This window comes from Babylonia areolata, chromosome 1 (assembly GCF_041734735.1).
Source record: "Babylonia areolata isolate BAREFJ2019XMU chromosome 1, ASM4173473v1, whole genome shotgun sequence".
Taxonomy (NCBI): Eukaryota; Metazoa; Mollusca; class Gastropoda; order Neogastropoda; family Buccinidae; genus Babylonia; species Babylonia areolata.
This window is the reverse complement of record NC_134876.1, coordinates 80,500,539-80,527,259: the sequence shown is the minus strand read 5'-3', so window position 1 is coordinate 80,527,259 and position 26,721 is coordinate 80,500,539. Positions and strand designations below refer to the sequence as shown.

At 42.5% G+C, this 26,721-nt stretch overlaps 1 protein-coding gene across 1 annotated transcript; it reads right to left on the bottom strand.

Annotated features, from left to right (window-relative positions):
• Nucleotides 1-1,514: 1,514 nt before the first annotated feature.
• Nucleotides 1,515-25,068, bottom strand: LOC143289496 (mutS protein homolog 4-like). Its single transcript, XM_076598521.1, has 26 exons — nucleotides 25,064-25,068; nucleotides 23,913-24,121; nucleotides 23,368-23,516; nucleotides 22,593-22,716; nucleotides 20,979-21,045; nucleotides 20,164-20,285; nucleotides 19,300-19,443; nucleotides 18,552-18,823; nucleotides 17,664-17,783; nucleotides 17,191-17,203; nucleotides 16,203-16,256; nucleotides 15,429-15,613; nucleotides 11,899-11,911; nucleotides 11,344-11,389; nucleotides 9,840-9,964; nucleotides 9,542-9,636; nucleotides 9,181-9,228; nucleotides 8,093-8,260; nucleotides 7,854-7,926; nucleotides 7,203-7,267; nucleotides 6,824-6,894; nucleotides 6,273-6,376; nucleotides 5,202-5,290; nucleotides 4,608-4,731; nucleotides 2,153-2,295; nucleotides 1,515-1,685 (listed from the first exon to the last, which is right to left on the bottom strand). Exons 1-26 carry the CDS (start codon nucleotides 25,066-25,068, stop codon nucleotides 1,515-1,517), a joined length of 2,799 nt encoding a protein of 932 aa, XP_076454636.1.
• Between the last annotated feature and the right edge of the window lie 1,653 nt (nucleotides 25,069-26,721).

The following is a 26,721-nucleotide window of genomic DNA, read 5'->3' as shown; positions in this document are numbered from 1 at the left end:
TTGTTGTTGGTTCAATTTATCTTAAATGCATAACATTTCCTGTTTGTAGTATACTACGTGTTTTATGTGAAGATAGTATCGCTTAATTGTGTATATTGTGCATATAATTCATATCACATGTCCTATAAAAGAGAAGAAGAAAGTCTTAGCCATTTCGTTCCCCGTCTCTAATTCCCTTTGCGTGTGCTCTCTCGCTTTTTCGCCGTTTTAATTTCCAGTCTGTTAATTTATTTATCTGTTTGAGGGATGAATGGGTGAGGCATGCATGCTGTGGCTTTTTCTGGGGTGTGCAGGTATGGAGTGCTGGGAGATGGGTGATCGGGACGGACTCGGAATAGTTGGAAAAACATAACAACATACACACACACAATGTGCAAACACAGCAGAGTAAACTGGCAGTCCTAAAAACCAGACCGTGGAAAGAAGAGGTATGCAAATTCACACTATAGTCCCTGTTCACAGCAACACCATGTGCGTCCTTCTGTTGTTTGGATGGCAATGAAGTCGTCAAACCAGCCGTGTCCATTCCTGTATGCATTATTTACCAGGGCACAGTCCCGTCAAATTGTTCCTTTGAATGTATTGGTGTTGGCGCTTGATCAGCGACATATTCGCATATCATCAAAGCAACTTATGACTGCATCTCTGCTTATGTGATCAATTCCTTTAAAAAGAATTAAACTATTTCGTCCGAAACAAAGCATGGCAAAACAAAACTTTTCAATTTGTACAAGAGAACTCTATGAGCCAGTCAACCACTTGCTGCGTGAAGGAGGATTAACAAGCGCGTGCTCCGCGTATGGCAAAACAGGAACTACTAAATACCACCCAAGTGACTCAGCAACAATGCAGGGTCTCCTCTGGTGTGTGGCCTTCTGACGACATAATATATTTAAGTGTGGACTGCTAGCGCTTGGGCCGAAGCAGATAGGGTCTGGGTGTAGTTGTGCATGAGGATGAGCAGCATGCAATGCAGTCACGGTGCAAGTGGACTGAAGTGGCGCGGACGAAGGGGCAGACCCCCCCCCCCCACACACAAAGAGCAAAGAAGCAAAAAAACTAATCCACAGTACTTTTACCTTCTAGTGATGTACAGACACACACACACACAAAGAAAAAGAAAAAAAGAAAGAAAGAAAGAAAGAAAAAGAAGAAACAACTTTGAATCCGAAAACTAAAATATTTTCAATCCGAAAGTGTCGGTAAAACAGCATGGAGATGCACCAAGAGTTGTACACCCTTCCTCCTACTGTTTTGGGTTCTTTCTGTCTTTCTCTGATAATTAGAGGAAGGCTGAAATATCATCCTGGTCAATGAAGACAAGATTCAAAAGACACCCCTTGGGCATTGGTGAAAAAAAAGAGCATAAAATACGAAAACGTGTACTGTGAAAAGAGTGTACTTTTAAGTGATCAGAACATACAGATTGTAACACCACCCTTGACACAGTGAACCGACAGTGAACGCGCCGGTTCGCTCATGCGTGTCAGAATGTTGGTTCAGTGGTCTGTGACCTATTTTTTCACCGTCCTCATTGAGCCGTGCTCCGGCGGGCGGTCTGAACCAGATATAACTGGTTTCGCCCAGCTGAAGCCAGTCTGCCTCAAAACCCAACCCCATGCCAGGCACCACCTCTCCGCCCCCCCTTCCCCCGGCCGCATTTCCCCATCCCCACGCTTCAAGTTCTGCGTCATGAATCCCTTTCCACACTCCATGGACAAACCGTGTCACAAGTCTTTACTTACTGAGCTCCGATGTTTGTCTTATTTTGGAAATAATCAATATTCGTAACCCAGGCTGTCAACTTTCTGTTCAATACAAATACACACGCAGACACCCACATCTCCACACACACACAAACACGAACGCATACAGACACGGAAACACATGGACATAAGCATACACACACAAGTACGCGCGGATGCAAGCGCTCGGATCAAAACACACACACTTTGAATTTTCATTTAAGTACATTGCCATAATTATGTCCTTGTCAGGATCGAATAACAGCAGCCTTACACATGCAGCAAACAGAAACGTGGCTTTTGATTATAATACATTCACGAGAGAGAGGGAGAGAGAGATCCCTTATATCAGGATACAATGATCACTGTGCCATTTATGCAAGGCAAGCAAAAGCGGGTCGGCAAACGTGAAAAAAAGGCCGCTTGTACACATAAACGATTGCTGCAGACTGAAAGGCAAGTCTGTGAGTCTTCGCAAGTTGAGCTTCTTCTGTCAACTGAACGTTCTCTTTCGTTTGCCTTCTTTCTTTTCTTTCTTTCTTTTTGACTTCTTTCTTTCCTTCTTCTTTTCTTTCTTTCATTTCTTCTTCTTTTCTTTCTGTCTTTCTTTCTTCCCCCCCCCCCTTTTTTCCTCCCTCCCGTCGGGGTCGCTGTGGCAAAGTCTTCCAGGCGTTCAGTGATGCACTGATCAGGGTTCGTGGCCACGTTTCGGTATAGTGTTGTGTCCTTCGGAAATATTTTTTTCCTCCCTCTACACAGGTATGAATGGGTAACTGACTTCAGTTGGGGTGGGTTAAAAAGGCGGGAGGAGAGGGTTTAGCCCAGCCTTCCCATGACAAGCCCCAGACACAGTTGGAATGAAATCACTGCCCCATTGGCTGTGAAAGGCTATGGGACATTTAACCTTTTTTAAGGTCTTTTTTCAAAGCCCCCTCCCCCTCTCGTTTTGTTGAGAGCAAATATTAATACACTGTGCTCCAACTCATGTTACAGGAAGACCTATCACTTGCAGCAGATGTCATAAGTATTCGCTCATCAGCGTGAGCTGCTTTGGTATCACTCGAGGGGACAATGAAAAATGGCTGTCGTTGCTGACATGCACGATATTTGCAGACACGCACGGAAGCACTCTCTATCTCTCTATCTTTCAAACGCGCGCGCGCGCACACACACACACACAAACACACACATCGTGAAAGCGCAACCCTATTGCTACAGTCGAGAGAACTGAACTGCACACACACACACACACACACCTCTCAAGTGCCCTCATGGCTGAATCAAAATAATTGTTGTTTTTAATTATTCTCACAAACCATCATTTAATTTCAAGGGAGAGTATTAACCAAAAGCATCGAAATGAAAACAAAAACCGATAGCATTAACATCAATCAACTGAACTTTTTCCTTGTAGTTTAGCATTCTTTTTAATACAAACTGCATCAACGAACTGTGTTTTTCCCCGTGAGGTTTGACATTCTTTTCAACACAAAATACTACAACAGTAATAACAACATTAGCAACTGACAGATGTTTTCTCCCCAGCTTGCTCGAAGTGCCATGTGGAATGATGCACCAGGTACTCCACCGTGAAAGTGTCATAATATTGTGGTGAACACCAATACAGAACAACTCCATGAGCCGGCAAACGTCATACCTGGTCCACTTCAGTTTGGAGTGTTATTACTTGTACTACGGCTTTACGAGGCCTGAACAAATGGCCGAGAAAGGGATAAACTGTATGCGTGGTACTCTGAGAGACCCCCTCTAACTGTTCTGAATGCTAAAGAATTTGAGGAACCGTCTTGTTGCCAGGTCTATAGACCCATTATAAAACACATACACACTCATGCACGCAAACACACACACACACACAGCGCGCAAGCAAAGTGCACACACTCCAATTCCCAACAGTGTTATTACAGAAACAAACAAACGAAATGATAAGAAACATTACCGGAATAGGTTAGAGAGAGACACAGAGAGAGAGACAGAGAGAGAGAGATGGGGTGGGGTGGGGGGGGGGGAGAAGGGCAAAGAAAGCTGAAAACTAATCACAACTGATTCAACTGGAACAGAAATCACGAGCTGGTTGACTGACATTCAGTTCATCACCATGTCGAGGATACTTCTGGCAGTGTTCCTGTCCCTGAAGATGTCGCACTGGTTCTCTACTGCCCTGTGCTGCCTTGTCCCCAGAATGCGCACGTCGTCTGTTCGCATCACACCCCTGTGAGGTTTCCCACCCGTCCTCCTCGGCTTCTGCACGTGCTGACTGTCTGTCACCCACGTTTTCCTTCACTGTCTTGTTTGATGGATTCGTTGTCTGTATCAGTGAACCTTGCATTGCTGTCTGATATTGCTTCATGTCCCGTTGTGGGCGCTGGTTGCTTGACGTGCTGACGCGATCGTGTGGATGTTCTGAAGAACGTGGCTGACATCTACCCGCCTGTTGCTGACTGGCCAACAGTGAACTGGCGTCCAACAGCTGTTGGTGACCAGACAGTGTGAGAGTATGATCAGGCCAGTGTTGTGCAGGATGTGAGTGTTGCCGCTGTGTGTCTTGTTGTTGTTCCCTGTCTGCTGTACTGTGCTGTACGTGATGACCTTGTGGTAAGTGTGGCTGGTCAGGGAGGGATGGTTGGGACCGACTGGCCGGGAGGTGGCTGTGCTCAGGACGGGTCATGCCACGTCCTTGCCCACCGTTCCACTGTCCTTTCCCTGTCCTGTCCTGTCCTTCCTCCTCGTTCCTATGTCCTTGTAGTGCGGTACTTCGCCCTGTATTCCCGTGTCCTCCTCCGACTCCCCCTCCTTCTCCCTCAGAGTGGTGACCAAGCTGAGCCAACTGCTGTTGGTGCAAACTGGTGAGATAGGTACGCAGGCTGTGTTCTTCCAGACGCGAGTTACGTGCCAGCTGTAACAGCTTGGTGGCCAGTTTGAACACAGCTCTCTGGCGGGACACTTCGGGATCCACTGCTTGGTTCTTCTGTGTGCACAACAGATAGGACCCCTCTTTCGCTTCAGCTTTTTTTTTCTATATATATACATGACTATGCGTGTGGTTTTGTGTGTGCGTGCGCGCATGTGGTTTTGTGTGTGCCTGCGTGCGTGCGTGCGTGAGAGAGAGAGAGAGAGAGAGAGAGAGAGAGAGCGGGCGAGTGAAGACAAAGATGATAGTATCGTATAAAGTGTGTGCGTGCGTGCGTGCGTGTGTGAGTGCGCGCGTGTGTGTGTGTATGTGTGTGTGTGTGTGTGTGTGTGCGTGTGTGCGTGCGTGCGTGTGTGTTGAAATATATGTAACTGTTACAAGTCGCTCATACCCCTTTATCATTTCAGAGATCGCGTCCAGCTAAAACACAAAAGCTACTGTCACCAGTGACACGAGTCACGCTTCAGCGATACGTCAGATATGCCACAAGCGGAAAGAGAAGTCAGTGCAGTGGACCCGGCACTGACCTTTCTAAGGGTGTCCAGGTGGTGAGCAAGCTGTTCAGCATCCTGCAGCACTTCACCAGGCATCGTTGACATCCCCGCTAGCTTCAGACCTGACACAATAGACACAGAAAGAGACTCTGACACTGACATATTCATTGTCCATTAAGCCTTAAAGGCCCCTGGACAAGGGGTGAATAACAATATTTCACCTGAATTATTCACTTTTCAAAGGTAACAGTAACACACGCACACACACACACACACACACACAGTCTAGAATCATCTTGAATTCTATAGTTGATCAATTATGATTTTTCAAACATTCATCGCTCATCAGACAATTTTAGTTGCGCTCTTAATTGTTACGGTTTCGCTGATGCTACAGAGAAGATTTACAACATTGTAATCATTTTGCAAAACAGATTTTACTTTTATCTGCACAGGCATTGCAATGACACTGAAAATGCAGTTCGTTTTTGGGGTCATTTCCACGCGATGGACAATATCAATTTCACATAGGTTTTCATTATGGAAAAATAACTCGCATTTTCACTGGTAACAGGTCAGAATCAATAAGTTCAGTGACGGCTAATGCACAACATTCGACATCGAGACAGAGAGGGAGTGAGCGAGCGGGAGAGAAAGAGAGAGAGAGAGAGAGAGAGAGAGAGAGAGAGAGAGAGAGAACAATGAACAAATGTTTTATTGAGGGTAAACTGGATAAGCTGAAAGCTTCTTTACACCACACACACACACACACACACACACACACACACGAGCGCGCGCACAAAAAATGAAAAAGGAAAGAACATCAGTACGGACACTGTAGACAGTAACAACAACAACAACAAGAGTTAAACACGAAACATAAAAAATAACATGGAATATAACTCAGTCACACACACACACACACACACACACAGAGAGAGAGAGAGAGAGAGAGAGAGAGAGAGAGACTGTTGGATGAACAATGAGCTGAAGTATAAAACGTCAATATTTTCTTCTCTGACTTTGATTGAGGGTTCATTGTATCGACACCGAAGACAAGAAAAAGGACTAATTCGCTCCATGTATGCACACCACAGTACTGACCATAGTGTTTCTCTTGGGTCTTGCCACGGGACATGACGTGTGTGTAGGTGATTTTCTCACAACTGCCTTCGCGGCTGAAAGACCGATGGACCTCAAAGAAGTAGCTGGCAACAGTGATGGAAACACACGGTTAACTCAAAATACGAGAAAGGACAAACTCATACACTGGACATTGTTTTAACTAGTTTTCAGCAAAGCACTGATCGGGGTGTTAAAAACGTATCGAGAATGCAACACTGATATTGAGTGAGACGTTTCAGGAAATCTTCTCTATTGGTGTCAACTTGTTTTTTCATAATGATATCCCGATATCCTGTTTAGTAGTAAATTATCATGTCGACAGAATATAACATTGTTTATGTGAGTGAAGAGGTGAAAACAAACGCGCTTTTTCATCATAATGCGATGTTCAGGCTATTCCTTTTTCGCTCTCTGTGCTTTCGTGCACAGTATGCTCCACCGGATGAATGACCAACAAATGGAATTCTGGACTGTTCATTAGTGAATGTGAAAGAAGGTATTGTCACACACACACAGACATACAAACTTACTTTTCCACATTGGCATAAAGACCATCCATGGCAGTCAGCTCTGAGAAGTGTGTAACGAAGAAGGTGAACGCCTGTTAAAAGACAGAGGATAATGTTCAAATACTGTACAAACAATAAGGCTAGTACTGGATACTTTCAAAAATAGTCCCTTTGTGTGTGTGTGTGTGTGTGTGTGTGTGTGTGTGTGTGTGTGTGTGTGTGTGTGATATCAACAGGGTTTTCGGAACAAAACCAAACCAAACAAACAAATGAAACCTGCATTATCATTATCTAGCATACTTCTTTAACATTTTGACAATTTGAATTACTAAAATTGCAGAGGACAGTGACATCGATGGGACGGACAATGGGGAAATGTTCACTGACTGTATTTCTTTACCTTTGTCTTCAGAAGATGTTCACACACGGCCCAGCAGATTCCTACACCCTCCTGTGCACTGGTACCTGTAGATAACACAGAAATGTGTGATTGTGTGTATGATTATGTGATTGTGTGTGTGTGTGTGTGTGTGTGTGTGTGTGTGTGCGCGCGCGCGCGTGCGTGTGTGAGAGAGAGAGATAGGGCTAACAATGATTTATATTTTTTTTTATAACAGAAAAAGGAGATGCACGACGACATTCCGACACATCGGTAAAAGTTTTCATTTGAAAACTCTTCCTCTCTTTCTTTTTTTTCTTTCTCCTCTCTTTGTCTATGCCACGAACACACACACACACACACACACACACACAAACACACTGTGAGAGCGAGAAAGAGATTCTGTGAGAGAGTGAATGAATGAATAAATGATTAAATGGATCTTTATTTTCCAACGGTGAAGATATTGAGACATTGGCCAACTTACATGATAGAATGAGAAGAGAGCGAGAGAGAGAGAGAGAGAGAGAGAGAGAGAGAGAGAGAGAGAGAGAGAGAGAAAGAGAGAGAGAGAGGGGGTGAAACAGACAGACGAAAAGACTGAGTGTGTCATACAAGTATTTGCGGCATTTTCATGCTACAAAAATGAATGACACAGCTAGGCAGTCTTACCTCTACCAAGCTCATCTATAATGATAAGCGAGTTATTTGTAGCATTCTGGGTGATGTAGTTGATTTCCTTCATCTGGAAGCATACAAAATAAGCCTTCTTATTAGTGCGTTTAAGAGTAGGATCGTTTTGGGATCCATAGTTTTGAATGACTATCTGACTTTCCTCCAATAACTCTAGCATAACCATTTATCAAGGATACCCATAACCCCGCATGAGACCCAGATAAAGGTGTACCTACCTCCAGAGTGAAGGTAGAGGAGTTGGTCTCCATGTCATCATCGCTGCCCACCCGGGAGAAAATGTGGGAGGTGAGGCGGAAGGAGGCATACTCTGCAGGCACGAAGCTGCCCATTTGAGCCATGATCTGCAGCAGGGCCACCTGCCTCAGGTACGTCGACTTCCCGCTCTGCACAACATCCACACACATACGCACACACACACACACACACACACACGCACGCGCGCACACACATGCACACACACACACGTGCACACCCCGATTACCCACAAGCACACACAGAATCCGTCCATATTGATTTCGTGTCGCCTGACACAACGTCCAAAACTGAAGTCTTCAGTTAAAAGTCTACACTTTAAGTGGCGTTGAGAGGCATCCGCTAAACGCTTTCTTTACACACTGTGGTGTCTTTGTTTGCAGACTTGTGTCCGCGCGTGCACAAACACATCCACGTCGCACACGCACACACACGAGCGCGCACATGCATAAACATGCACAGATTAACGCATAGCGTGCATAATATGAAAATAACACCACCGCCATGGAAGATGTAAAGAGACAAATATGAGTTTCTCACATACAAATACACACATACGTGCGCTCGCGCATGCACGCACACATACATATACTTACGCATGCGCACACATTGCTCCGTTCCATACCAACTTGCATAAAAAGCACCCAGGCAGACAAGGCATGGAAGTCATTTGGGAAGAACTGGGTCAGGCACGTCGAACCGTGTGTAAGAGTGTTCATGTGACAGCACTTCTCATATCGGAGTGTCATCAATGAATAGTCAGCAGAGAGCACGAATGGGTAAGCGAAATACAACGGAAAAGAAGCGATCAACGAAAGAACGAAGAGGGAAGAGAAATAAAGTTACAGGCACAGAAATGAGCAGTGTTTTATGGACTTCAAACACAATCATGTCTGTTCACAATGTTAGTGTTTTAATATGGTACTCAGTGAGACAAGACAACAGTAAGTAGATTCTGCTGACGTATTCAAACCTTTTCTTTACAGTATAAAACCCAGACATGGACAAGAAGGTTACAGTGAAACAAGGGAAAATGGCTGTGTGGACTCACCATGTTAGGACCGGTTATTACGACGAAGTTGCAATCTTCTGCGGCGTACTGAAAAATGATTAAATAAATGGGTTACACATACGACTGAATTGAAATGATTCGTGCACGCTGATACATGCATCCATCTCCTCAATACGTAGCATGCACATGTACGCAAAATGCATATGCAGGACGGGGGAGAGTTCCTTGACGCATGCGAGTGAGAAAGAATGACTGGGATAGTGATACGGGGTTGCACAGACTTCTGGAAGTGCATTGTTTCGAAAGCAATGACATATCAAAAAGTAAGAGAAATGGTAGGTAAACGAATGAACGAATGAATGAATGAATGCATGAACGAACCGTTGGACAAAATACTAACTGTATTGTTTGGAACAGTACTGCCGGCACCGATTTTTTCCAGTACAGGGTGACGTCCCATCTTGATGGCCAAGGTGTCCGTGAATTCTGGACACACTGTGTATACAGACAAACACCTTACAAATCTTTGCAGACCTCCCTGAAACGATTTTAATAAATCTCAGTATGTTACTCTCATTTGCTCATGGTGACATGTACACGCCCACACCTACATCAATCCCTACACACCCACTCACGTACACACAGACAGACACAGACATATACATACACAGAGAAACACGCAGACATACATAACTGACCATAAGAGGACAGAGTACAGGCGTGGGCAAAAGCCAGAAGCATGTCCAGAGTGGACACGATTTCTGACAGCTTGTACAGCACCGAGATCAGCTCCCGTACTGACATCAGCAGTTCTTTCATTACTCTGAAAACAACCACAAGGAAAGCACCTTACAACTTCAGCTTAAAACAATGATTAAAAATGAAACATCGTAAGCGATATTCCACTTTGAATTACAGCTTGGGAAGTGCTGAATGTCACTGCTTCAGTAAATCGGAAGTAAGGCAGATGTCGACGAAAAAATGAACAACAAAACAACAACTGCATATGGCATAAAGACAATAGAAGAGCTAACAACCTTGGAAATCTTAAGTCAGCATTATATTTCCTGTGTTCATGTAAATGTGTATTTCCTGTGTAATATTCATTTTGTATATCTTTTTTGTGTGTAATGTTCAAGAACAACGGATCAAGGATGCGGATCAAGAGACTGAATTGGAAACAAAATCTTATAACATTTTCTTATCCATAAAGTGAAAATCTTGCAACAAACGCTTTTAATGAAACGTAATACAGAAAACCAAAAAAAGGATCACGTTACTCCACTCTTACGTCAACGTGATTGGTTACCCATTCGGTACATAAATCAGTATAAAATTGCCATATTGGCTTATTGCCACTTTGAAGATCTCCCCCACCTTACTTATCTTATGTCCTTTATACCTACACCCCTTCCGTTTCTCTAAGGTCTTCTGATGAAAAGCTCCTTCGAGTCCCCAAAACCTTTTCAAAGACATTTTGGCTAAAGGGCCTTTTTGTATCTAGCACATTATGTCTGGAATTTTCTTCCTCTGGATCTCAGCCAATTACCAAAGATGTCTTCTTTCAATTCAAAACAAACTTGAAAACCCACCTGTTCAAACAGGCCTTTCGGTGTGATGAAGCAAATCTAATTGTCTGCATTCTTCATCCCCCTTCCCACCACACGTTACCCTCTACTGAAATCATCATGTAGTGTGTGTGTATCTGTGGGTGGGTGTTTGTGTGTGTGCGTGTGTAGGGCAGTGTGTGTGTGTGTGTGTGTGTGTGTGTGTGTGTGTGTGTGTGTGTTTGTGTGTGTGCGTGCGTGCGTGTGTGTGTTCATAACTGCAATTTGTAGTATTCTCTTGGTGCATAGATACACATATATGTGTTGTTTTTCATGTGCAGAGGTATGTTACTATGCACTATTGTATATGTTTGTTTTTCCTGTGAGGCGCTTAGAGCCCATTAAATGGGGAGTTTGCGCCATATAAGTACTATTATCATTATCATTCTTATTGTTACTACTACTACTGCTACTACTGTACTACTACTACTTGTATATACATATGTGTGAATGAGAGACACAGCGAGAGAGAGAGACAGAGAGAGAGAGAGGGAGACGGAGACAGACAGAGAAAGCACATGAATACACAAGTACACATCTGGTGTCTATTCGTCATAAATTATGCCGAGAAACACAAACTGCCAACTGTTCTCACATGTTAGTCATTAGGTAGATTTCATCAAGAGAATTTTCCACGCGATCTGAAAAAAACAACAACAAAAACATATGTCGGTAAACAAATTAACAGTCTCTCTCTCTCTCCGTCACACAGACACAAACACAGACACACTCAAATAAAAAAGGAGGAAAAAATCGGGCATAAATACGTGCATCACGCGAAATTGTGACATGAATTTCATGACATAAAGATTATTATAGAAGATACTCTTAACAAATCATGAGAGTGACAGAAAGAGAACAGAGAACAGAGAGAGAGAGGGTAGAGACAAAAACAGACACGGTGAGAGAGAGAGAGAGAGAGAGAGAGAGAGAGAGAGAGAGAGAGAGAGAGAGACAAAAACAGACACGGTGAGAGAGAGAGAGAGAGAGAGAGAGAGAGAGAGAGAGAGAGAGAGAGAGAGAGATGGAGGAGGTAGGGGGTGGAGGGACAGACAAAAACAGAAACAGAGAACAGAGTCAAACACAAATAGCAAAAGACATAGACACATACAAGCACAGAAAGTCTGACGCAGACACTAAGAAAACTCACCATTCAGCTTAATCTGTAAATAAAATCAGCAAATATGAACTGTTAAATTATACGCTGCGAATACAATCTGGGATACAAATATGGGGCTACTTAAAACAAAACTGAATATATTTGATTGTTCCCGAATCAAACAGAAACAAAAAGAAAAAAACCCAATGGAAACACGTTTGGTGTGCAGGATGGGTTATTTTCCACAACCTGCTGGTTGTGTAAGTTTGTTTTTAGTTTCTAGGAAAGGAGCGGGTGGAAGATGAAAGGAAAAGTGAGGGAGGGAAGATGGAGGCTGGTGAAGTGGAGCAACTAATTAGGGACTTATTGATGAAATGAGTAAATCATGAACTGTTTAACTGACTGGTTAATTGACTGTATCTCTGATTGAGCACTTGATTAACTTTAGTCGAATAATCATTTGCGCTCAAGGTACACACAAAACTAAGGCAACTGCCAAGACTTACACACACGCACACACACACACACACACACGCAAGTCTAAAGCCACTGACAAGTCTTACAAACACACACACACACAAACACACACACACACATGCACGCACACACATACACAAAAGGAAAGATGCTACATATCTGTGCATTTAGGCCTTCATATAAAAATGTTACGAGATGCAGACACGTTAGGGGGTCCCTCAGTACAAATGTTGTGATACAGGGACAGAGGAAAGAAACAGACTGGGAGAGGGTTATAGCTGGAGAGACAGAGAGACGGTAAAAAAGAGAGATAGATAGATAGATAGATAGATAGAGAGAGAGAGAGAGAGAGAGAGAGAGAGAAAGAGAGAGAGAGAGAGAGAGAGAGAGAGAGAGAGAGAGAGTTGAGTGGGGCGGGCGGGCGAAAGAATAAGAAACCAAAACACATGCAAACAGAGGCAGAGAGACAAAGCAGTAACACAAAATATCAAAACATCAATTGAAAAAACAACAACAAAAAAACACATCAGAACAGCAGCACCCAAACCAACTTCACATTTCACCCAAAACATCCCACCCACGAACTGCGGTACAAATCAGTAACACGGGCCTGTACAAAGCAACAGAGTGACCACACAAACAGTGGCGCTGCCGACTCATCGCCCCCCACCGCCGTGACAACGACGAGCTCTTCAATCTTCAAATTGGAAGGTCAGCCGTCATTACTGACTATTAATGACCTGTGTGCGCAGAGGCGTAAATACCTAGCTAAAACCTAAGTAGACCTATCTTTTCCTCCGGAAGGGGTGACAATGAGAAAGAGCATGTATACATATTCTCTCCCACCGTCACTCGCAGCGTCCCTCCGGGGAAAAAAAGAAAAGAAAAAAAAAGGGGGTGGGGGTGGGGGGTGGGGGGGGACTAAACTGTGATCTTGTTCAGCTCCCTGCCAAGGAGGGAGCCTCTGCTGCTGTTGCAGGCAGGGAGTTCCAGACGGGGATGGTTGATGGGAAAAAACTGTATTTATAAGGGTCAGAGGAGGAGCTAAGATGGACAAATTTGTGTCGATGATTTGATCTTGTTCTGCCGGATCCTTTCTTGAGAAATTTGTCTGGAGGGATGTCTACAATGCCGTTGACCATTTTATACATCAGGGTCAGCCTTTGTCTGTTCCGCCGTGATTCGAGGGATTCCCATCCTAGTTCTTGCAGCATGTGTGTTACGCTGCTGGTCCGCCCGTAGTCACTGTGTACATAACGTGCTGCTCTTCTTTGCACCATTTCAATCTTGTTCTTTTGACCTTCTTTGTACGGGCTCCAGACTGATGAACAATACTCCAGGTGCGGGCGTACAAGAGTTTGGTAGGCATTGGCTTTGGTGGTTTTATTGGATGTTTTTAGATTCCTTTTTAGGAAGCCTACCATGCTATTGGCTTTGTTGGTGACTCTTGTAACATGTTCTTTCCTGTTTAGATGATTTCTTATGTCGACGCTGAGATATTTTGCGCTGTCAACATGCTCGAGGGTGTGTCCTTTTAATTTGTAGTTGTAGCTGATGGGGTTCCTTGATGTTGTACAGGTAAGGACATTACATTTTTCTGGGTGGAATTCCATTCCCCAACGCTGTTCCCAGTCAGACAGGGTGTTGAGGTCTCGTTGGAGCATTTTACAGTCATGGATTGTCTTGATGGTAGAGTAGACTATACAGTCATCAGCGAACAATCTAATATTGGCCTTGATGTTCTGAGGCAGATCGTTGATGTAAATCAGAAATAGGATGGGGCCTAGAACTGTCCCCTGTGGGACTCCGCTGATGACAGGTGCTGGCTCAGATTTTTCGTCGTTAACTACGACGATTTGGGTGCGGTCAGAAAGGTAGGCCTTGATCCAGTCTAACGTCGATCCTCGTATACCATAATGGTCCAGCTTACGGAGGAGGCGTTTGTGGGGGACCTTGTCAAAGGCTTTGGAGAAGTCCAGGATTACCATGTCGGTCTGCTGTCTGTTGTCCTGGTTTCTGGCGATGTCTTGGAACAATGTTAGCAGTTGAGTTTCGCAACTCCTTCTGGCTCTAAACCCATGTTGTGAGTTATCAAGTATTTCATGTTGGGTCAGATGGCGCATGATGTTGCTTGCGAGGATGTGTTCTTGCATCTTACAGCATATGCTGGTGAGGGAGACCGGTCTGTAGTTAGCAGCAGAGTTACGATTGCCCTTTTTGAAAACTGCTGTCACGTTCGCCATTTTCCAGTCGTCTGGTACACATCCATCTGCCAGTGATTTGGTGAAGATAATAGAGAGCAGGGGCGCGATCTCATCTGCGCACTCTTTCAACACTTTTGCTGGAATCTCATCAGGTCCTGCTGCTTTATATGGGTTGATGTTCTTCAGCAATTTGCGTACCCCTTCCTTGTCGATCGTGATCTCGGCCATTGCAGGGTAGGACACTCCCGATGGTGTTGGGATTTTGCTGCTTTTTTCTCTCGTGAAGACCGACTTGTACTGGTGGTTTAGAATGTTGGCCTTTTCTTTTGGGGATGCAAATAATCTTCCTTGGTCTCGAAGTGGAGATACCCCTGTACTGTCACGTCTGAGAGATTTGATGTAATTCCAGAATCGCTTTTGGTTGCTCCCTTTCAACTGCTCAACCAAGAACAGCTGTCACAGATCAACTAGAGGCCACATTACAGACAAGCAGGGTTCCTCCAAAGAACAATCCGGGACTGGAATGCTCGGCCTCAGGCAGCTGTGAACTACTGGCACCTTTGTGTCAAGGGTGTTTATAGTGACTGCCAGACGCTAACAACTGACTTCATGCCCCTCTATTTTTCCTGTGAACCATCAAAGAAAAAAAAGAGTTACGTAATATATTATTTTTTAAGCGGTTAATGACGGGCTGGAGCTGTGCCGGTCGGGGTTTTTCCCCGTGGAGAGCTTCGCTAGGCGGAATGGTCTATATATCTACCCTAGATACTGCGAAATAAAGATCCTTTTTATTAAGAATTAGTGCTTCTTCCTGCAGATCCCCTCCCCCTCCCCCCCCTCCCCCATTAGTGACAGAATAATCAACACACTCGATGAGAAGAAGAATGAAGGTAGGCTCACCAGATCTGGCGTGGTGAAATTGAGCGTGTTCTTCACCTTGGTGACCTTGAGGAAGACGGGCGGCAGGTCCTTGGCGCTGAAGCTGTCCTTGCCCCCACAGTACAGCTGGATGTAGAAGCCTCTCACCGTGCTGAAGGCAGACTTCATGGGCAGGTTGTACTGCTGGCCCAGCTGTCTGATCATCGCTGAACACAGCACTGATGTTTCGGGTTTCGTTGTTTCTTTCTTTCTTCATCTATTTCTGTATTTATTCATTGATTTATTTCTAACCGTATCGTGAATTAGTCATACAGAAGATGTATGTTTTTCTGCTGACTACAAGAGAGAGGTTTTTTCCCTTCCAGTCACAAAATGTTGGTCGATATAGCCGAGTATCCACCATCTAGGAAATCCAGGGTTGGTTACCGGTTGTGCTTGTGGGTTTAGGAATGGGATTTTTTCAGACTGCTACAAAACATGAATCTCTTTCGTGTATTAACACATGTAAACGATCAAACTGGCATGCTACGATTCTGAAGCCCATGACAGCGCACAAAAACAACAACAACATACACAACAACAATAACACACGCATGTTGAAGGTCCCGCAACCCGTGACAACGCGTGCAAAAGAATAAGCACAAATGTTGAAGATCCCATAACTCATGACGGCGCATGTTAACGGGGAAAGATGCAGGCTAGATATACCGTAACCCATTATAACTCATATAAACGAGACAGACAGGAAGGAACGAAGGCAAAGACAGGGACAACAAAAACGCTGACAGACAGTACCTGTAATGTCATCTACAATTTCTGTGTAAGCCCTTCTTGCAACATCCAGCAATCCTGAAGCACATTACACACACACACACACACACACACACACACACACACACATGTATAAAAGTACATGAGCGAGAACGCGAGACGGACTGAAAAAGATAATGAAGAAATAAGATGAAGGGAGACTGACAGATAGACAGAACAACTTCATGTCAACAACAAAACAACGATGATGGTGACAACGATTATTATGAAATTAATGATGAAGACCATGCTGATGATGACGATGATGGCATGTCATTGATAAAATGATGAGGACCATTCAAATGATAATGATGAAGGTATGTCAGTAAAAGATGATGACCATTCAAATGATAATGAGGAAGATATATGTCAGTAAAAAGATGAGGACCATACAGATGATAATGATGATGGTATGTTAGTAATACCATCAGGACAAACTGATGATGACGACGAAAGTATAATGGTAATGATGAAGGTATGCAGGTAATAACATAATGAGCACCAAACTGATGATGATGATGATGATGAAGGTATTTAATCAATAAAATTTTGAGGAAATTGCGGAATATCATTAATAAAATGCAATTTTGTCAGCTGGCAAAACTGATACGACAGCAGCCTTTAACTGCCAGGCCTACATCTGATACTGGTGCTGTTTCAGTCACAGTACAACTGCTACTTTGGTATTGCTGCCATAGCTGCAATTATTTCTGTTTCTTTTTGACAGACTGGGTGATATAGCAAATAAAAGCAGAGAGAGAGAGAGAGAGAGAGAGAGAGAGAGAGAGAGAGAGAGAGAGAGAGAGAGAGAGAAACAGACAGAGAAGTCTACGGACAAAAACATATTTTGCTTTTATCATTGTCCAGTGAATGAAAAAAGAGCACACGCACATTTTTATGTCCACAGTAGTATGGCCTACGCTAATACCGAGCAATATAATTTACGAAAATAAACAGCAACAATGTAACTCACCGTTGACTTTTGGCTGAAACGAAAAACAACATAAAAACAAATGGTAAAGTGGATATCGTAGAACGCATGAACAACAGCCTCATAACTCAGTTTTCAATTATAAGGCAAGTCGATAAATCTTGCGGGAAACTTTCACACACGCATACACACACACAAACGCACGCACACCTAAGAAACGTAACTATTCACACAATTACACTTAAGAATGTATATCTATGTGAGTATAGATACGCGCCCGCGATCGCACTCACACACAAGCGCGCGCATTCATACACATACGTTTGATGAATTTTAAGCGGAGGTAGTGAAGTTTTCTTTTTTCTCTTGTCGGGAAGGATGGGTGGGCGGATGAGAAAGTTTTAGGGTATGAAAGAGGAACGTTTTACAGAAATGAATAAAATAAAATAAAAAACCGATAAGATAACCGTATTGAAAATAGTCTTCTGAATACATGATGAATGTACTGTTCTTACCTTGACGGCGAAACACTTCTGAGTTCTCATGGGCAGTGTTCCTTTCTGATACATGGTGTCTTCGTGAATGATCAGGTTGATTTTGGACATGATCAGTTCAAACCGTGCATCTTCCAGAGTCTGTGATGGCATCAGGTCACACACACACACACACACACACACACACACACAGACACTTGATTTTTTTCCCTTTGAGTTAAATAAATCGATTAATGAATAACTGAGGAAGGTCTGATAGGTGAAAATCGAAAGCTCGAAGCAGTACGTACTTAAATATACGTATCAAGAACTTGTCAGGGTTTATATGTGGCAAAGAGTTTAGATTTGCGTTTGGTGAAATCCATGCATGACCAGCGCTATGTTTCATACTTTTTGGTTTATGTATTTCTTCAAAGAGTTCCTTCTGCCGGAGACTTCTTTGGAGACACTAGTCGGTCTCGTTGCACTGATATTTGAAGATTTATACTTAATCATTTAATTTGCAAAAGAACTGTACTGTAACGTGAAGTTTTGCTCAGTTATATTCCATTGTTTCTCCTAAGCTAATTCCATCTCTTTATTGTTATCGTTATTATCATCATCATAACTATCATCGTAAATATTAATGTCTCAAAGCCAAATAATACTTTCAGTTACGTCAAAATTACAGTATCTTTAAAATGATTTATAGCACTGATAAACATGTGCCTATACTAAGACAAAGAGACAAGAAATAAAGACTGAGAAAAACATGGAGAATGAAAAATAGATGAAAGGTGAGGCGATGCACAAGCGAGTCTTTTGGCGCCTACATGATACAGGAAACAATTCACCAAAGCCGTACACCCCCCTCCCCTACTCTCTCTATCTCTCTTTCAACACAGACACCTTTCCCTGACAACCGCGCACCTTGCAGTAGGCCTTGAGCAGCGGGTTTTCGCAGTCCTTGAGGAACTCGTGCAGCACGGGAACCAGGGCCAAGATGTGCTTGAGGCAGATGACGGTGTTGATGTTAGACTCGGCCACCTTCACGCTGTCCACCTTGGGGATTTGCACACAGTGCGAGATGAGGTGGTCCACGTCCAGGAACTTGCTCATCACGCCCTGCAGGTTGTAGAACACTTCCTCCTTCTCCGTCAGTTCCTTCACCACGTCCTGACGCAGCGTCACCGTCTCCAGGTCTGACACATGCACACGTTCCAATACGTTGTTGTCGTTTTTAATTCAATGACTTGACTCGCTTTTTCTTAACGATACAGTAATTGTTTGCAAACGTGTTCTCACAACATTGCACAAGCAAGATAATGTAGAAATATGTCATCGTCGAAGTTCGAAACTGAATAATGATTGATAACTGTATGATCTTTGAACTGTTTCCGTCCCGTGTGGGATTGTCTAAAGCAACATACATAGGCCTACTCACAGGATCAACCCCATTGTCGGGCAAAAACATGCACAGCAAAAATATGAAATCATAAAACAGATCTCAGGAAACAAGACAATATAAGCTCGTGAATATCAATGTCTCTCACACATGATATTAATTCTTCTCCGACACACACTCCCGAGTTAAGCATAAGCAGCATACGGGAAGTACGTTGCTATCAGCTGCATAAAGCCGTTTATTCAAGACTGATGTTCTGCTAGTTGTGCATACCTGAGGAAGGCTGGAGGATGTTGGACCTCAACATACGTGCCCCTCCAGGTGTGTGGGTGTAGTTGAGCACACCATACAGCGTGTGGCTGCTCTTGGGGTCTCTCTGGTTCTCCAGCAATTCCAGGTTCCTCGCTGTCACGGCGTCTGCACTCAACCGTGTGCATTATACCCCATAGCATTTGCTCGTAAAAAGTACACGTCTTCTTCTTTTCGTTTGGTTTCAAACTTTTTGCGTTGAAGAATAATCCACACAAGTCACATCCATTAGCAAAAATCAACATTTTATCAACAAAGGTAAAATGACTGTGTCCCATCACAAACTCCACCTTGTCTTCCCTACTCATCCCCACTACGTACAGTGAGACTGTTTCCCAGGTCGGGAATATTGATATAATAATCGAAAGCACATTCACAGCTGCTCCTAAAACATCATCTGTATGCTTTGTTACGAAGATAAGAGATAAATTTGATAGACGTAACATGCCCTCCACTGGACGCTTAAATAAAAGCTAATATAAAGTAAAATTATCTACCAATGTTTGATAAGAATTATATTCACCATTGATCCACCTGCGCGCACGCGTGTGTGTATGTATATATATATATATATATATATATATATATATATATATATATATATATATATGTACGTGTGTGTGTGTGTGTGTGTGTGTGTGTGTGTGTGTGTGTGTGCATCCAAATATCGAGACACTGAAAACATGAATGAAATAACAAACTATTTATCTAAAGTGAAGAGGTGGTGATACGCCCGGTTCTTGTCGATAATACAGTTATAGACCACACACACAAAGTAAGTAATGTAACAAGACTGGCTTGAATTATGTTTTGGCAAAAATCACCCACCAATCATGGTTGTGTGTTCACTTCCTTTGAACACTATCTTGAGAGAAGCTGGAGCAAACATGATATTCTGTATAAACTCCACGTACTTCAGTAGAGCTGCCGCAGTTGCCAGGCAATAATATCTGTATTACAAACAAATAATTTCTGGAAGGTGTAAAAAAAAAAAAAAAAATGAAGCTACTACCGAACAACAATAATTAGAGAACTGTCTGAAAGTGTGAGCACCTTACTTCGTTCAAATTTAATGCTTAATTATTTGCAATGGAAGACACTTGATTTGGCAGATAAGAGATACACCCCTTCCGAATTATAACATTTTTTATGACTGGTTATGAAGGACAGGAGACACACTCTGTCTGTTATATACATTCTAAACCTAAAGACGCTTCTATAATTTACAAAAGGTAAAGAGAACAACAAATGTAAACGATTTTAAACTTACAGTACTTTGCTGTGAGTTAAAAAAACAAAAACAAATAATAAAAAACCCAACTATAATAAATAAACACATCTAAAAATCAAAACAAAGTAAAAAATGATTTTTTTTTTTTTTTTTTTTGTATTCAGGCGATTTCGTATGTCTCCAAGTAATTGGCCTTATCCGTTCTGTTTGTCCACATTTTAGTATGAAGTATTTACTCTGGAAATATGCGTCTCGTAAAAGCAGTTTATGTTGCTGGTTTTTGTTGTTGTGGCTGCTATTTCTGATTTAGTTTGCAAACCGTTTGATTGTGTTTTTACCCACGTGTGTTTTCCCCCATGTGTTTGTCTGACAATTAAAACACCAGTCAGGTGACATTTGAAACATTTCTTACTTTGCCGAGACCTCCATTTCCACAGTTCTGTAATCAGGAAGACACAGCTGGTTGATGTATTGCAAACCTGAAATTCACCGGGTTGGTTTTGAGTTATCTCATTGCCTCTGATTTTACATAACCTATTTCATTATTTCTTATCATTGTTATGCGTAGCAGCTAAATATCGGAATGTATAAGGCCAAAACAAACTAACTAACTAAATAAAGACAATTAGGCCAACTGGTTGTTCTGCTTCGCCATAACTGCGAATTCAAAATTGCAAGTGGCCCTGTACTGCAATGTGCGTTGCTAGAGTGGCGTATTGAACACATCAAATGGTCCTTCATGGGCATTTTTGAACACATCAAATAATCCTTCATGGGCATTCCTAAAGGTGAGAGCTGGAATCGCCAGCAGGTCCTACATTCCCATTCCTAAAGTTGCCAATATCGAATTACCAGGTTTCACATTTGCACTCTTGAAATTGCCAGCTGGAATCGCTAGGAGTGCTGCGAACCGCCGTCACGTGACTCAACATCTGCTTTTCCCAAAGTTGCGAGCTTGAGTCTAGCAAGCTGTCTCGGTGTTTAAAATAAAGATAAATGAATAATAGGTATACTAAGCAGAAACCGGAAAATTAGGAGATTGAATCGTATGTCCCCTGCATTGCATTCTAATAGGTCTGCCGAATGCAATACATACGGGTATCTTACAACCCCAACAGCCATCAGTTGTAGCGGCACCGCAAGTCTCCTCCTTTCTCCTCCCGTGGGAGTGTTTGTAACGAATCTCTTGCCTTGCGAACTTTTCTGAGATAAAAATTTCTGCTCTTCTTTTTACATTTTCCAGTTGTAGCGGCACCGCTATGTTGAGCAAGTCTCTTCTTTTCTCCTCCCGTAGGAGTGTTTGTAACAAATCTCTTGCCTTTTGAACTTTTCTGTGATAGAAAATTCTGCTCTTCTTTTTACAGTTTCCATTTCTTTCTTTATTTCTTCAAACCCGTTTCCTATTTTCTGGTTGCCTCCCCGTTCTATTCATCCCTCCAAAGCTTTCATAGCTTGCCAGATTGCTTTCCTCTGACGCATCAGCAATGGGGTGTAAACATACTTGGAAAAAGGCCCATACTTTTGTCGGTTTTCTTTTTTTTATAACTCGGAAGTGTTATTTTCCGTGTGCATTTATGCCTGCTTTTTCTTGTCATTTACTTGTTTGTATATTTTCTGGATCTGTTATTTTTGTCGGCTGAAAATTAAGTGGATGCTTGATTCTCCAAGCAGAGCCTTTGTCAGTCTTATGGAGTTAACGAATAGTTGAATGTAAGCGGGTTGTGTGCTGTATGGAAACGTCCTGTGTCTCGTTTGGCCTTAATCAACAATGAGTACATTTAAACCATGTCTGAAAAATGAAAATAAAAAGCTCAATACACAAAAATGTCATTGTTCAACTATGTTGGGTATAATTCGATACAGACTGACTGTGTTTTCGTGTGCGTGCTGGGTGCGAGTGTGTATATGCAAGCGCGCGTGTGAGTGTGTGTATGTGCGCGCGCGCGCGCGTGTCTGTGATTGCTAGCATGTGCGTATATGCTTGTATTTAATGCTCAGTGTCAAAACGCGTGTATCGTGGACCTACCCTTTGTTTCATTGAAGTATCTCCGCTGAACAGTGGATATGGTGGTATGCTGAAACTCGTCACTGACCATCTGGAATAGCTTGGTGGCATTGCCGTTCTCACATGCTGTGCTGGGTAAAATGATCTACAAGACAGGGATTTCCATTACACTCTATTGTGTGAAAAAGAAAACTGAAAAAACAGAAACAAGATGTTGTCACGCATTTTTTAACATCTTTCAAGCGAACGTGTTCCTTCAAGGTTACCTCAATACGACATGTGGCAAAGTATGAAGGAATGAATAAATCCCTACTTGTACATGACGGGTAAAACAGTTTGAATCACGATATTGTAAGAAATAATGTTACTCTTTAGAAAGTGATATATAAAGTGCAATGTTAACTATCTAAACGGTTGTGGAGTAAAGAAGTTTTGGAAAATATGTTATTCCATGGCCGAAAGGACTTCCATCATGAAGTTATTCATTTTTGAATTTTGTGTGAATGACTGAAGCGTTTTCAAGGCATCGACAAACAGTGTTAAACCTAAGCATTGAGTCTCAGTCAGTGACTGTTCACGACAAACACGAGACCGTAACTTTTGTGTTTGCGTAAATTTTGTGTTGTGACAATCCATCGGGGCATATTATCCAAATGACACCACCCTTTAAGAAGAAGAACAACAACAACAACACGAGGAGCAAGAAGGCAGAGATGAAAAAATAGAATAGGAACAAAACACAACCACCATCAACAACAATAATAAGTATGGGTAAGTATGAATAGAAAATGACTGCCTCTAGCGGTTTGAGGATCTGCAGCTTGGTGAGTGTCTTGACGTATCGCTGGGTGTCGGAGAACTGGGACATGGTCAGCACCGGACATTTGAGGTCAATGCTGGCCATGCCGATCTCTCCCCTCGCCAACCCTCGACCTTCCACAATGGCTGAAAAAAAGGAGGAAATTTCCTTGTATCATACACGCGTAAACAGTACGGATTTTGTTTTCAAAGTTATCTGTGACAGAACTGATTAATCATCTTATTTCATTAAAAATGTTTGATAAAGTTTTATTTTCTTTGATCAGGGAAATGGTATGAGAAAATAGAAAGACATGCTTTTTTACAGGCTGTCCTCAGCGAAAAGGAAATCAATATGACTCGCGACATTGAATATCAAATAATTAATACACAGAACTTTTACTGTCTATTCCTTTAAACATGACACAGAAAGTAATAGAAAGCACTTACAGTCTCTGATGTGGTGCGCATTGTTCTCAGGCACAATAAAGCAGTTTCATTCCGCTGACGCATTCCTCAATAGAACAGTCACATCATACCTACCCACAATGACACTGGCAATGCTGTCGGATGCTGAAGTGATGCTGGTTGAAGTGAACGGAGTCCTGGGTGTTCTCCGGGCAGCTGGGGTACGAGGCGTTTTGAAGGTACCGGGTGTTTTGGATCTGGATGACACTGATCCACCCGTGTACCGGGCAGGGGTACGGAGGTTGCTGGACCGGCTGGAACTGGCACAGGCTTTCCTCTGGATGCTAAGTACAGGGGACAGTCAATCAGTTGATCACCAAATTCCTTGTCAGACAGCTAAACTGCATGCCCAGAGCTTTAACCAGTTATACAACGCCCAATGAATCTTATATCAGATGAATGAATGCGGTACGTTTCCTGGAAGTTGATGACTAACCATGGTTCTCTTTGTCCAAAAGAAATATTTTTGTACAAAAAACAAATGAGGAGACGGGAATAAAGAAAAGGAAACATGGTAAAAAAAAAAAAAAAAAAAAAGGGGGGGATAAATGGTTGATAGGTATACGTGCTGTAGTGTCGAACTGTAAATTAAAGAATCTGCTTATCAAAGTGTGAAAACGGTTGCTTCAAACAGAATTTAAATACTGGATAAAAATGGGAGTTATAAAACTGGACATGTATCTATTTCCTTACTTGATTTCATATATTTCACTTTAAGATTTATTTATCTATTCATTCTAGTTCATTTATCCATTAATTTGATGACATCCATTGATTTGTTTATGTATCCATTTCCCCCCCTCTAGTGCATATGTGTTCCGAACCCATGGGGTGAAAAGATTACTGTGAATTGTACTTTATAGGGCTATGGAGATACAAATTTTCGTGTTTATCACTCCTCCTCCACATTATGTGTGTGTATGTGTGTGTATGTGTATGTATGTCCTCAGACATGGTTTCTTTCATCAACATTATGAATTATACACCCTTCTATTTTCTAGTTTCACACACACACACACACACACACACACACACACATATATATATATATATATATATATATAGAGAGAGAGAGAGAGAGAGAGAGAGAGAGATACATACATACATGCGCGCGCGAACACGCGCACACACACACATACACACACATAATGTGGAGGAGGAGTGATAAACACGAAAATTTGTATCTCCATAGCCCTATAAAGTACAATTCACAGTAATCTTTTCACCCCATGGGTTCGGAACACATATGCACTAGAGGGGGGGGGAGGGGGGGGAAGGGATACATAAACAAATCAATAGATGTCATAAAATTAATGGATAAATGATTTAGAATGAATAGATAAGTAAATCTTAAAATGAAATATATGAAATCAAGTGAGCAAATAGATACATGTCCATGTGACAGATCAGATTGCTTGCTCCGAGACACACACAGGAGTGATAAACAAGAAAATTTGTTATCTCCAAAGCCCTATAAAGTACAATTCACAGTAATCGTTTCACCCCAGGGTGTTTGAACACACACACGCGCGCGCGCACACACACACACACATACATGTATATACGGACTACATATTGTTTCGTTTAACCCTCCTTCAGAAAGCTACATAGTCTTAAGGCTTAAAGCTAATGTTGAGTCGGACCAAACAGAAACCTTCTGGGCTTTCATATTTCTCCATTAATGTTTTTCTTTCATTAACAGCTCTGGATAGATCACATACATTCAAATATAGCTATTACATATCGCACATCATTGAACCACCTTTCAAAATACTTGTATCCTCAACGAGTTCAAGGTAGTATATCGAACCAACCCTTCGCTGGACGAAGACGTCTGCTGAGGCCCATTGCCAGTGCTGGTTTCTGTGGACGCTCTGTTTACTGTGTGGAGTGCTGTTGTGGCAGACGAGGAACTGCCGTCAAGTTTGCTGCTGCTGCTGTTGTTGTCGCTGCTTCTGCTGTTAGAGCTGACACAGCTGTCGGGGGTCTCCAGCAGACCAAAATCTTGAAGCGGTATAGTGGAACAGAGAAGGTTAATTTGTTTCATGATACGGTTTCCTTTGGTTGACAGATGCATTGATTTAACCGAGAAAAAGCTTTCAGCGACAATCATTCCCCCCCATCCACCCACCCTGTCGTTGTTGCTAAATTGCGATAAAGTTTTCTCGACCTTTCCCATTTACCTGCAGCTCCTTCCCTTCCCTTTCTCAAATATTTATGTCGTTTATTACAACCGCAGTTTTCTCTCTCTCTCGCGCGCGCACGCACTCACGCTCACGCGTACGGTGATTCAACGACGAAGTCAGAAGATAGATCAAACACAAAACCTTAACAAAATCATAGTCACACCAATGGCCTAAAAAAAAAAGTTTTTCAAATTCAATGTGAATATACTTAGCCCTACACGATTCTGGTGATCGTGACCTTCGTTTCTGATTAACTCAATAATTGAGAGAGGTCATACATGATCAGATTTTTCAAAATATTGCCTATGTCACTCAGCCCTAAGTCCTCACAAACGAGCGGAATTATGAAAAAAAGCCATGTGAAAGCTTTACACGTTTGATTTAACATGAACATGCAATCACCAAGTCCCAGTTAAAAACTTAGTTTTCAATGAAATTTGGAATTGTACATGAATCTATGCTTCACTGAAATTGGCTGAGTAATGAATAAATAATTGTCTGCACCTCCACAACTGCTCACACACAATGACACATGCACATGCATACACACTGCCACACGCTTGCACGCGTACACACCCACACAGGGACGCGCAGGCAGAACACATCAGAAATGGGTTTAAGTCACACACACACACACACCCACACACGCGCGCGCGCGCGCATATATATTTTGTTGTTGAAATTTTTATTACTTACTG